The 14,284-nt window shown below is 33.8% G+C and overlaps 1 protein-coding gene across 3 annotated transcripts in view; it reads left to right on the forward strand.

The window, feature by feature from the left end:
- Positions 1 to 14,284, forward strand: part of LOC149806787 (extracellular signal-regulated kinase 2-like) — a 63,154-nt gene that overhangs the window by 14,799 nt on the left and 34,071 nt on the right. For 2 of the 3 annotated variants that reach the window (XM_089957650.1, XM_089957659.1), the window contains exons 7-12: positions 232 to 289; positions 2,680 to 2,814; positions 4,715 to 4,820; positions 6,892 to 7,102; positions 7,788 to 7,900; positions 14,035 to 14,118. In XM_089957650.1, the coding sequence (XP_089813776.1) occupies positions 232 to 289; positions 2,680 to 2,814; positions 4,715 to 4,820; positions 6,892 to 7,102; positions 7,788 to 7,900; positions 14,035 to 14,118 (707 nt within the window). The remainder of the gene's footprint in view (positions 1 to 231; positions 290 to 2,679; positions 2,815 to 4,714; positions 4,821 to 6,891; positions 7,103 to 7,787; positions 7,901 to 14,034; positions 14,119 to 14,284) is intronic. The other variant, XM_089957669.1, reaches the window with a different exon arrangement.

The raw sequence follows: 14,284 nt of genomic DNA on the forward strand, positions 1-14,284 counted from the left end.
GTGAGCAATGGCAAGTCTACTTGGGCCTCTTTTTCCTTCTGCACTGTCAATGGGAATTTCATTGTTTATTTCAGAATGCTTTTCATGATTTATAAACTCAAAGAAAAGAGCTTTTATGTGTCATGTATCTTATATCTTCTGGAACAAAAGATTAATTGTTTTTTCTTCTCAAGCAAACTCTCATTTCACTGATATCAAAAATAAAATAAAATGAATTGTGCTTTATTTCAGATATTGAGAGCATTCGATCAGCATATGGTTCTTCTGTATTGGAGAAGGCATCAATTAGGTAATTAAAAAACATTTTCATTTATATATTTTGTGATAAGAAAGACTTTTCTGTGGTCTTATTGTGCAATACCATATATGCTCATGTATAAGTAGGATCAAATTGTAAACTACCTATACTGAGATCTACTGTCATATAGTGCACTGGCAGATCTGGGTCAGTGCTGTTTGTTAGGAGTAATCAGTTGAACAACATAGACACTGATCTGTTGATGCATTATGTGATGGCAGATTGGGATCTATGCAGTTGGATCACTTATAAATAAGTACATGCTGCATTTAATTTCCCACACTCTGTCAGTTTTTATTTCTTCAGACATTATGTATGTTTTAAATATTAAAAAGGTTAAAGATTGGATCCAGTACCACACTAGTCCAGTGGACAAATCAACAGACGAGTTTACTCAGATATTTATCAGTACAGTAAGATTAAGTCCTGTCTGTAATTTTATCCACATCTCCATAGCTTTTCCACCCAATGCTGATATTTAGTCAGTCATCAACAGTTTTCAATTGCATCTCCAACTTTGGTGACACTCAGTTCACTTGATACAACTGACTGTCCTCTTTCATCTGCTTATTAGGGCGATCATAGATATTGTTGCATTTTTTTTCCCTTATCAACATTATATAAAAACTTCAAATCATGGGCTTACAATTTGACAGTCTAAATTATTGACACAGATGCTTGATCATACTACATGATAATAAATCAAGTACTTCAGTAATCGATCTTAAGAGACTAATAATTGATGGAACTATTCCTGGCTGCATCTTTTCATAACAAGATTTATCTTGTGATATCGATACCTTGAACTACAGTCCATATATTTTTGAACATTTTGTTTCAAGCTATGGTAAAGTTATAGCAGTAAACATTTCTTTATAGCGAATTTAGCACAAGTTAATTCATTATTTAATATATTTGGTGTGTAGCCAATTTTGGCTAAGTCCTTTTAATTGTGTAATGTGTGAAATGTATTGCCAGTTTTGCTCAGTTCTATTTAATTGTGTAATGTATGCAGTATAAAGTCAGTCTTGGTCAAGTCCATTAACTTTGTAATGTATGCAGTGTATAGCCAGTTTTGTCATGTCCATTAATTCTGTAATATTTGTATTATATAGCCAGTTTTTGTCAAGTCCATTAACTTTGTAATATATGCAGTGTATAGCCGGCTTGGTCAAGTCCATTAACAGTGTAATGTATGCAGTGTATAGCCAGTTTGGTCAAGTCCATTAATTGTGTAATGTATGCAGTATAGAGTCAATTTTGGTCAAGTCAATTGATTATTTAACATTCAGATTCATTTAAATGTGTAATGTATGCAGTGTATAGCCAGTTTTGTCATGTCCATTAATTGTGTAATGTATGCAGTGAATAGCTTGGTCAAGTCCATTAACAGTGTAATGTATGCAGTGTATAAACAGTTTGGTCAAGGTCATTAATTGTGTAAATAGCAAGCCAGATTGAATATTAAAAGGTGGGTACAATATTACTGTATGCTGAACATTTGTAATATATTAATATGCACAAATTCATGTCTTGCCTGATTGATGCCATTTCCAGGTACAATAACAAATTTCTTTGAACCCTTGTTTCATATTTGGTGCCTAATTTAAGGATTACCTTCCTGTTAATAGTGAATTGTGATTTTATTTGGCATGTCTTGAAATCAAAAGTCAAAGTAATTCAGAAATGCACCATGACGTTGATTCCACTGACAGACAAGACACATCTTCATGCATATAATTGGCTGTTAACAATTAGTTTTAATTTGTCTTTTTCCTACTCAGCATATAGCATTCCAATAGTTTTTATTGCTGTAGAGCATCACTAGTATGATGCATGATAATAGTAATGAGCACTTTGTATAGTACCTAATCTTTAGAAGCTCTAAGCGCTTTACAACATTAGACAACACCTATAAGATAAAATAACACATATAATGATATGATTCCAAAAAACAAACACCATGAAATTAGAAAACATATAAACATCCTGAAAATATTTAAGGTAGGAAACATTATAAGGTCTTTAAGTTTGTTCTTGCAGTTGAAATAGATGAGTTTTAATGGGATCACTGTGTCTTTGTGTTTCAAGCATGACATTGTGACCAATATTGGTATCTGTGAACATGTCTGTCCTTTTGTTCATCCATGTATATATCTATCTGGCCACACCCACTATTAACCTCAATAGTAGATTTGTTTGGTGGTCAGTTTCGAAGGTGCAGTTGGCCACAGAGTTATGCTACTTGGTATGTGGATACTTGTGTTTACCATCAGTTTATTTAAAGCTCGTTGTCAAACTTGACATGCAGGTTGTGACCAACTTCCTGTATGGTAATATTACTTAAATTTGACTCCATTGTTTTCTTTTTTGCATTTCAGGCCAAGAAAGATTTTAGAAGAGATGTTCACAGATGCACCAAAAGATGCTTTAGATTTGCTTAAGAAATTACTTCATTTCAATCCAGATAAAAGAATTACCGCTGAGGAGGCTTTGAGGCATCCATATGTTTCTAGGTAAAGAATTGCTTCAGATAGGACTGCCATATCTGTAAATACATAACATGTGTTCAACTTCATACATTTAAATTCTTTGGCAGATTAGGGTCTGTGTGATTGGTTCCACATATTGTCAGATTATGTATAAACATGGTAAGACAACAAATATATTATTGATATTTCTGGTAATGATGACAGTGTTGTCAACATTACAGTTCCTTTTAGAAGTTTTTGTAAATTGGATATTACGGTGATAAATCACAGCAAGGACATGTGTTAGGTGAGACCGTAGGTTGAGTGGAATGCTGATGATTTCAAGTAAGAAGTGAAGACTGTGATCTATAGGCTGTGGCAATTTAAAGTCAGCCAACTCAGCATACATACCTTGAAAATTTTCCTCCATGTATACTTTCGATAAGAACTTTTTTTGAAAATCATATCTATAATAACATGGAGAAAACTGTTATCCTGTATTTTATTATTTAACAACAAAGAAGCCTGTTATCTTCTAATGTACAATTAAACAACTAAAATGAAACGAAGAATTCATTGTTTTGTGAAACTTGTATCCTCACCTGTTTTTATCTAAAACCCCAAGTTTGATCTTCGTAAGTAGGTCCCTGAATGTAATGACTGTCCCATGTGCAAATGTAATTTGGATATGTTCATTTGTCTATTCATACCCAGCAAGTATATATCTGGTTATAGAGTGGGGTTCTTGACAGTTTTGAAGTTACGACGTAAGAACCATCCTGTATGGATAGACTTAAGGGACCAGTTGCATTTGCATGTATAAATTTGTCTTTTCATGCCTAGTAAGTGTATAGATGGTTATATAGTGAGGATCTCAATAGCTTCCAAGTTATTACCCTAATGATGGGTGGGGTCAGTTCATCCTTCTGTGACTGGTAAATGTATATATGGTTATAATGTGGATATATCTCAATAATTTTCTAGCTATAACCCAGGGGCTAAGTTATTAGCCTTAGGGATGGACCCCATGGGTCAAAGTCTGAGTTACACTTGGTACACTTGGATAAATTTGTCTTCCTTGCCCAGCAAGAGTATGTTTATGTATATGTGTGTGTGTTTATATATATATATATATATATATATATATATATATATATATATATATATATATATATATATATATATATATATATATATATATATATATATATCTGTGTGTGTGTGAATCTCTAATGTTTCTGTGTTATGTATCCAGCTTTAGTGGGTGTAGTGGAATTCAAGGACATTATTATTTATCCATGCATGACCATATGTACAGGTGATCTTCTATCACAGTATTCCTAATTTAAATTGTACAAAATATAATTATGGGGAAATAATGTATGAAGTTTAACAGGCATCCTTCAGTAACTTAAAGTTCAATATACTGAGAAGTTTATATCTCATCTACATAAGCATTGTGAAATGTAGGTATCAGTTTTTGACTGTGTTTGCAGAGGCAGCAGTGTTATTAGGTATTATAGATTCTTGCAGGTGAGATATAGAGGGCTGAGAGAGATAGATGAAAAGTTATACCCCACAAAAAAGGTAAACTCACATTAACTGAGTATGTCACATGCTACATGATTATATTCAATTGTCTAACTGCAGTGATTAAGTTTTGGACATTAACATTTCCTTTTGATTTGGGATACTGTATCTGGCTTACTGTTCCAGCAGACACTATTGCCCTGTACCTGCATCATATGACATCACATTGCATCATGCAAAATTATTATCCTTTAATTGCCTTCTCCTATGGCAACTGTTCCCCAAGTATATCAAACCAGACATCACTATATGAAAATAGTTCCCATGGGAAAATGCAAAAACAATAATAATTTTTAAAAAAGATGCTAAAGCTAATGGTATACTGACTGTAGAGAATATTTTTTCCTATTTACAGGTTTCACAATCCTGCTGACGAGATTAGTTTAAACTATGATGCATTGCCACCATTACCAGATGATGTGCAGCTTACTGTAGATGAATACAGAAATAAGCTTTATGAGGTAAAAAAAAAAATTTTTATCAGATTTTAGTATTATGGTATATATTTGTAATTCACTCTTATAATTTGTATGAGAGAGCTTTTGCCATGATCCTGGCAATGTTGACATTGGTTGATGGAAATCAAATGTTGTACATGTGTGAGTTTTCAAACAAATGATATGTATGTAATTATTCATATTATTCACATGATACAATGTTAAGTATCAAGGATAGACAGACTTTGTTGCAGTAGACATTTGTTTGTTTAGGAAGTCTTTCATATGATTAACTTCAAGACCTGGTATATTCCAAACTCATTCATATATACTCCCATTTATCTGACGAGTCACAGTGGTAGAGTAGTTAGTGTGCTGGATTTGCAACCAAAAGAGTTGAAGGTTTGAATCCAATAATTGGATCAGTTTAGGTAAGCTACCATGATTTACCCTTTGGCACAACACTTTACTGCAATTGCATTGGCAATAAATAGCTTGTGTTACTGTGCTGTAAAACATCAGACTTAATCCATTTATATGATCCTTTTGTTTTGTTGTGCCCCAACCGTTGTGTATACATCCAGCCATCACTTCATGTCATGTCATATCACACAGACATGCCAACCATCACACGTTTGGTATGATCATTATGCTTTTCCTCACCTAATTACATCTTACACTCACCTGTATATAGATTATACCTTTTCTTAAAGCAATAAAATGTTCTGTCATTTTTGTTATCATCTCTTTAATCCCACTCACCTTATAAATTTGAGGTGTCCGCCTCGGATGCGGGAGGTCGTGGGTTTGATCCCCAGCCGAGTCATACCAAGACTTACAAAAATGTTACTAACAGCTGTCTCGCTTGGCGCTCAGCATTAAGAGGTTAGTGTTAGGACTGGTTGGCCTGGTGTCAGGATAATGTGACTGGGTGGGACATCATGCTACATGTCTGCGGCATGATGCCCCAGTGCTAGACATCACTATAAACTGCCACACTGCAGACATCTTAGTGATATGACTGCAAAATTGTTAATCACACACATGCGCACACACTTATAAATTTGAGAATATTCTATAAAGACTGCTGCATAAGAATAGCGTAAGAGTTAATTTAGCCATTCTAGACCTCCATGTACTTTCCTTATTTTCTATTTATAGCAAGTGTATATGAAGAAAACAGACAGTTCCTTTAATTTGAAAGATTGTCTTGCAGATTCGTAATATTGATAATCAAGTTTGGTAGTGAACCAGTCTATACTTTTAAAGAAAATGGCACAAAATGTTTAGTAAAATGGGATTTTACAATGTATCTTGAGGATGAAATTTGTTAGGGCAAATGGATCTTTTTAAACTTAAAACCTTGTCTAATCAGTGAAAAGGCAAATTTGAAAAGAAGACAATGAGAGTGATGTAATAAAGAACTCAGATTGAGCACAAAATATTTGTGGGCTTAATGATACTTCAAGTTAGACATGCACAGTAGAGTAGCTGAGTGGTGAATATAATTAATTTGTCAGTATGTTTTGTGTTTGTTTCTGGTTCTAATCCTAATGGATTTTGCCCATTTTTGCCAAGAACTTTAACCAGCTGCAAATCCAGAGTAGCAAATGTGAAGGTACATTTTTCATACAGTCTGCTCTAGTTATGGCATGTAACATATAGATTACACTTTTTATGCTCAGATTACACTTCTTTGCCACTTATATTAGCACAAATTATGCTTATTCCTCTCTTGGGGTTGACATGTATGCATCATGTTTTATTCTTTGCATTTGATTTCCAATCAGTAAATTTAAAAAGATTGCAATGATGGAAACTATGTTTTTCATTATGCTTTAGATCATGAAGTTTTATAATATGTTTAATTTTTAATTTTTACCTTTATCCAACAGAATTTACAAAAGAATTTATGATCAGAGATGGAGTTAGAACTCAGCAGAAATTAATGGATTTATGATCCCTGTTGGACTTGGAACTTTGCCCTTTAATGGCATTACGTTGGTGGGAGCTTTCATGTCATATTGATACATTCATTTTTAAAATCTTCTCACAAGTGCAGATGAGTTGTCCTATACTTTACTGTATCTTTCAGATGATAATGAAGAAGAAAGCTGACAGGAGGAGAAAACGACAAGAAGCGCGGATGGCATCTCATCCTCGGGAAGTCCGTATTGAGGATAATCCCCCTGGAGAACCACACCAGATGGAGAATTCCCCAAAAGATCAGTATTCTTCTAAATATGGCAGACCTCAAGAGATCCATTCAGCTCCACATCAGACCTCATTTGCAGGGAATCACCATGGTAAGAATTCAAATTAAGTCACGATATACTGTAAATGAAAGGGCGTCACATATTTTGTCCCATTTTTTTTCATTCTTAGAATTGTTTTAAAAACCAGTTTCATTCATTCATCTAAAATGGCTTTGGGGTTAGACAAGAATGAAAGCATGATAAAAACATGAATGCTTTGTTTCCATCTGATTATGAGAAGATGGGAACAAAAGTGAAAATGTTTTTGCAGTGACAGGTTATAAGACAATAATGACTGGGGCTTTAATTGAATCTGTTGTTGAATATGTAAAGACTAGAGGTGTATGCAACATTATAGTACTTTGAATCAGTATCACTGTTCAGAATTACCTAATATATGACAAGTTATAGAGATTACAAAAATAATTTAAAGGAATATGAAGTTCTTCAGAAGGTTGAAAGTCTTGTTACGTGTTTAGGCTGTCATAGACTTGAATTTTTAGTGTTTATACATAGCATTACAATTTGTCATCTGATGTTTTAATATGTTATATTTATGAGTCATAAGTAAAAATTAAAAAGTTGAAATTAAAAATAAAAATTAATAAATTAAAGTATAATCATCATCATTCTGTTCATATATACTCTATGAGTTTATTTTCTTGTCTTTCATTATGTAAAGAAAGTATGTCTGGCTCGGATTTATTAATTGACAATGACTACATTTCTTTGACAGCTGCATTTGGTAGGACAACACATGATCCTCCTCCCCCTGCCCCAAGTAAGCAGCGACAGTTCACTAGACAGCGCAGTTTTGAAAACATCCAGGCTGCTCAAGGAGGAACAACAGTGAGTGACCTTGACCTAGCATTAAAAATTAATTCCTTCCTGTCTTGACAGTAATGTTGTTGGAAATGTTTGCTGCTGGCAAGGAAATACCATTAAATTTAATGACAACATAAATTGATTTTTTTAAAATTTGCTTGGTAGGAAACTTCTTAAAGCAGTCATGGAACTCATTTCAGTATTTCCCATTTGCTTAGTTTTAGAAGAAAAGCAATTACCCGGCCATATGATAAAAGTTATAAAATAATTTCAAAGAAGATCTTAGAAGTGAAAGTAAGTTGTTTTTTTAGACTTTAGCTTTTGAAATTTCCATTCTTGAAAACAGGAATCAAGTTTCAAATCTCTCTTGGTGTCTCTTTCTTTTTTCACTCTCCTTTGTCAGTTTAAAATTGTTTTTAATGCTTTGGTTTTTGAATATAAGAAAGAAAATGTTTACATAACTAAATACTTATGACTGTTTTTTGTGGGGGTGAACAAAGGTCTTCTGTCCATCTGCCTTTCTGTCTGCACATTTATTTCTTCTTATTCTAGCAGCAGCTTGAATGCTAGAAAAAGAAGTACATTTCTACAGTAATCTCAACTTTTTGCTAGGTCAAAGAGAAAAGAGTTTTTTATGAGTCTGTGAACAATCCACTGAAAGCAGAATATCCAGTGAGTGAAGTGGTAAGATGTTTAAAGTGGATTTTATGATTCACATCATTAGCAAGAGACCTATCTCATCACAGGCTTGGAATATGATTGTATTCTGAAGTGATGCACAACCTTTTTTGCTAGCTAATAATACAAATAATTTTTTTTTTGTCTTTGAAGTGGAAAATGACTTTGCACTTAGAATTTATCAATTTACCTGTATTGGGGGTGGGTTGGGGTGAATATTTAAGCTTTGAAACTCTCTTTAAAATGAAATTTGATCCATTGTGTATGGTTTTATGATATTTTTGTGTATGATTTTTGAATTTTTACAAGTATACACCAGTTTCTTTTCATTTTCTTATTGAATCGGTCTTGTGAACTTTTGTAAAAGGTTTTTTTTTTTAATTGACAGCTCACAAGCAAAGTTTTTTCTGCATCATATATATTCCTTTTGGCTTTCCAAAAACATTTCTTTGGTTCTACAGGTTGAAGATCAATCGCTTATGCAGTTATCTGTCAGTATTTGTGAATCAGTTGGTTGTCCATTAGCAACTGTTTATCTCTACTCCTTAGCTACATGGAAGAAAGTGATGAAACTTGGTACACAGTTTCATCCTGAGGTCCAGGCTGTCCAAAATTAAAATGGTGCCTCGCTGTTATCAATTATGGCTGCCATTTTGGCCATCATGACAATATCTTGTTATCACTTATTCTCCAGAATAAATGGTTATATTGACATGGGATTTGGACTAAAGACTTTTATGAGATGTAGGTGGTCCTAAATGAAAATGTTGCCCTGATCTGAAAAAACAGCATTGCTGATTTGTCAGTCATCTTGAAAATTTTGTTATCACTACTTGTCCTGGTCAGTCAACCTGGTATTTCACTAAATGACATCATATGACATGTAGATTGTCTGAAACAAAAAAAAGGGTGCCCATCTAATATCCATTATGGCAATCAGCTTTAAAATATTGTTGTAAGTGACCACTAGTGATTTACAGCCAAAATCAGCATGCACAAGTCAATCTTACTATATTAATGCACTGATGTGAGCAACCCACCTGCTAATTTTGATAAGTGGTCAGTATTATTGGGCAACTTTGTTTCATGACTGCTATGAAAGTGTCATAAAACTAGATATATACACACAGCAGACCTTAACTTAATCCTCCATAAACATAATTGCCAAGCAGAGTCTGAAAGTTGAGTACAGATTGTTCTGAATTGAGATGCACAAAGAAATGATGGAAGCATTTGAGACTGGATAGCGATTTCTTGAAATTTAGGAAGTAGACTTGTATGCCACAGACTATAAGCGAGACTTGACTACTTGTCACAAACTACTGTTGTTGTTATTGTTGTAGGGTTTAATGCCATTTTTCAGCACAAGAGAGACAATACATGGCAGACAGTATAACTGGTGATGGAAGAACCCTGGAAAACCCCGGGAAGAACCACCGACCCACAAGAAGCTATTGGCAGGCTTTACTCACATACCCACATTAGCCGAGCCTGAGACTCAACCCACGCAGACAGATGTGAGATGGCAGTGATCCATAACAGTGAGTTCTTTAGACCACTCGGCCACTTGGGACCCTGTCACAAACTGCCATTGTAGTTCTTTGCTCATCCAAACCCCATGTTCTATGAGCAGTAATCATTCCATCTTGAAAGGGTTAATAATCATGGATGCATGTAGTCAGTCAAAGGATGGTATTGTTTCCCTGTTCTATAAAACATCAAATGCTGACAAGGTCATAATGATAAATCTTTTTATCCAGCTTTACACCTTAGTGTGATGTGATACTGTAGTACATGTTTTGTACATGAAGTTACAACACCTTATGATGCAGCTGCAGATCTTTTAAAGAACTGAACATTTAGCAGGAAATTTGCCTGCCTTATTCAAAATGGGGAACTTCATAAAGAATTAATGAGATTTAATGAAGACATAAAGATAGTACTGACAATATGATTTGCTATTTTTGTGCAATTTATGCATACTTTCACACATTTGGTTATGTTTTTGGCACCATTTGGTTGTGTTTTGGGCTTTGATTTTGGCACCATTTTGTTGTGGTTTTGGCACCATTTGGTTTTTTTTTTGGTCTGTTTTTAGAGGTTAGCATTAATAACACAATCACACATGCTAGAACAGACCATGGGGTGAGTGTGGCCCTTGTCCCTATTTCTTGACATGTTTTTTTTCTTCTTCATTTTCCACTGGAGTTAATTCTATAGTTATTTATCACCTTATGGTTCTTAATACCTTTTGTTTTTATCGATGTTACGGCTATTAAAACCCACATACCATGCCAAAATGCAATGGTCAGAGATCTTGTCATCTGTTTACCCTGATATTTACATGCATGTTATATACAGTCCCTAGTTAACCATAGCACATCCATATGGTTATAAATATCAGACATCGTCAAGTGAACTTTTTTTTATACAAACTGGCTAAAGAGACCAGCTTTTGCTGGCAGAAGTGGTGGTCTCTCAAGACAGGTTTTCCTCTATCAACATGACTTTTCACTAAAATGTACTAGCTATATTTAGCAGATACTGAAAGCAAACGAGTTTATCTGACCTACATGGTGACTTGAATGACCTACATGGCGACTTGAATGGCTTTTTACTAAATCTTGTTATCATCTCTCCTCTTGAAATGGGATTTTCACTAAAGCACCTTTACAATATGTAATTGGTCCTGAAAATGGTGCAGATTTGACCACCAACCACCTGTGCTATTTTGATAGATGTTTATAAACCAGACCTATTTGACCTTAGGGGCAAATTCATTGTCATTGCTTGCATTTCTGTGTTTCATTGTACAATTCATTGTGTGTACATATAAAAATGAATGTTGACTATACCTTGTATTTCATTGCTTTTCAATAAAGAGCAGATAATAGCACACTGGCATTGTTTTCAAGGTCGATGGTCTTGATTTGGGTTTTATCTACAATACCTTGCAAGCATGGCAAGACAAACAAGCACAAATGGATTTTTATGAAATCCAGTTTATGGACATATCTGAATAATATCTTGAATGATACCAGTTAGTAACTTACTGTGGTTTGTTATGAAGAAAAAAAACGCGAATTATAGATTAAACTTAGTGTTTGAGTTTTTCTTCACTGTATCTGAGATGAGTTCAGTTTCAGGTTCAAGGTCAAAGGCCATGACAGCAGTTTAAAAAATGTTTTTAGATCTAAATTTTATATGTTTGAATTTCTCATTTATCTAATCATCTGACGTGGTTTCATTATTCAGCAATTTGAAAGAATGATAGAAGTAAGGAAGAAAAAAGACTTCTGATGATTTCCTGCAAATTATTTTCAGTACTGCATCTTCAAGGGTGTTGTGTCTTTTTTCTGTTATTTACTAGTATATAAATAAACATGCATTACAAACAACTTTAATTCTTCCATTCCTAGTCTTTTAATATGCTAAGTTCCAGCTATTTCATGATCAGAAAAGTCCCATTGTTTGAGTAAACACTGAATTTCAGCATCTTGGTGTGTAAGTCTTGTTTTTGTGCTTTTAAAGTCTTTTTTTTTTTTATATAAAATAATTTCATCTCTGTTCTTCATGTGACCTGCCAATAAAAAAAGTGTATGCTTCTTTTCTTCTTTGCTAATATTTAGCAGTTCATTGGATTGAAACCCATTTTCAGACCTAACATTTATAATATTTGGGAAATATAGCCAGTATACATAAATTCCAGTAGTAAATCTTGCCTGCATGTTTTAATTTACAATCACCAGGTTCATTTTCATGGTCAAGTGTCAGCATGAAAAGATTTAGAATTTATTTAATAATTCTTGGAACATACTGGTAAGCCAATAGATCTATTTGTCAGTACCAGTACTAGAGTCACTGTTGCCCTTAAGCAAAACAGACATTAATGGTACCGTAATTACTCTAAATATTGTAGCATGTGATGCTACTTTTCCTTCCAGTCTTGCACTACCAAGCAGTTTTATGTAAAGCCTATATATGGAAACCAATATTTGTCTGTCATAATTGTTATTTCATATTTATTTTCATAAAATGTCTTTGGCCCCACCACAACAGTATTAAGGGCACATCATGTTATTGTTGTCCATCCATATGTATGTACTTTCAGTCATCAATCATTCCATCACAGTTTAATTAAGGTTGGCATTCAGGTCATTTCAGGTACTTTTGAGGAACATCCATGTTCTATAGACTCATTCATACTTGCTTAGTAAGATTGTTGCATGCTTCTATGTGTCTTGTCTTTATTGCAGACAGTGAGACATAGGCAATATCTTTACTAGCAGTCCATGCTGCATCTAGGATCCACTGAACTATAACAGTGTGTCCACATGCCCTTTCTAATCTGGGGACAACAAGACATTCAAAAGAACAAAATATTTTTGGATTAATTTGAAGGATTCAAGATTTATAGGGCATGAGGCAAACAATTTTGAACATCCACTATCTAACACTCAAAGTGCAATAATGCAGCAGTGTAAACATTGTCAAGTATTTATGTTAAAATTGTATAAATCATATATTGTCTAAAATATTTCATAGCCACTAATTTTTACACATCCTCCATTCATATGGATCAGGTGTATTTTTCCATATCTGTGGAGGTGGTATGCAGAGTTGCCCTTGTCTACCGATCATGTTTGGAATTTTATTTCCACTCTGCAATTTTTAAAGCCGAATTTAGTACGAGTCTGTGCATGAAAACAATCTAGGTCTTGTTCATATTTCGCCATTTTCCAACAAAATGTAATGGAGCTTTTAGCCCCAGTTTGACTTAGGACTTTTCCATTCATATGGCTCATGGTCACATTTATGCTCATAAACTTTCAAAGGATTTAAACAAATTCATTTTAAACCAAAAGGTCGTAAGAAGACACAGATAGAGATTGATGGTAACAATTTTCCAACGCAATTTGATCTTTGTCCTTAAGTTGCAGGTTCATTTCTTCTCACTGATTTTTTTATAAGGCTTAATGGATTCAGTTAAAATTAGGTATTAGGTTTTACATTAGAAAGATCTAGGAAAAGTCTTATTTTCATTATTTTGCTATGAAATTTAAGAGTTGTGGCCCCTGTTTGTATAAAATTTTACCCATAAATTAGCATCGTAATTTTTTTCCCTGCTTTGTTCAATATCTTCAATTACATGTACATCATATTGTCAGGGGCTTCTGTGTTATATTTACACAACTGTATTTTGTTGTAGTCTTATGTAAAAAAAAACCTTTTTATTCTTATAAAATATTAGCAAAGGTTGATACTCAAGATACAGCTGAAAATTGGAATTACCATAATAATTATACGTCCACAAATTATTATTGGAAATACTATGAAAAGTTGCAGACAATGTGGGAGGAAAAGTCACCACTCAGTTTACAGGCAAGACATAGGGTTACATTGGAACCTTCTTTTCCATCAAAGTAGATGACAAAATAGAAACAGACAGGAGTGTCTAATTCCTCTATCCTCCTATTCAGACCTATACTCCAATCCTTCTTCAACGGCGGAAAACAGTGTACATTCTGAAAGCTAGTCCCACTTTCTTTGACAGTACATATAAGGTGAGTTACCATAATTAACCTAAATAATCGGACAATCCAATTTTCTGGCCACCATATATTATAAATTTGTAATAATTTATAAATCATAACAAAATTTCTGGACCCCAAGCAAGTCTTCTGAAGCCAATATAAAATACAAATTCTTGTTGAAACTTTGAAATATTTT

This window comes from Sinohyriopsis cumingii, chromosome 1 (assembly GCF_028554795.1).
Source record: "Sinohyriopsis cumingii isolate HCF-2022 chromosome 1, ASM2855479v2, whole genome shotgun sequence".
In the NCBI taxonomy this organism is placed as follows: Eukaryota; Metazoa; Mollusca; class Bivalvia; order Unionida; family Unionidae; genus Sinohyriopsis; species Sinohyriopsis cumingii.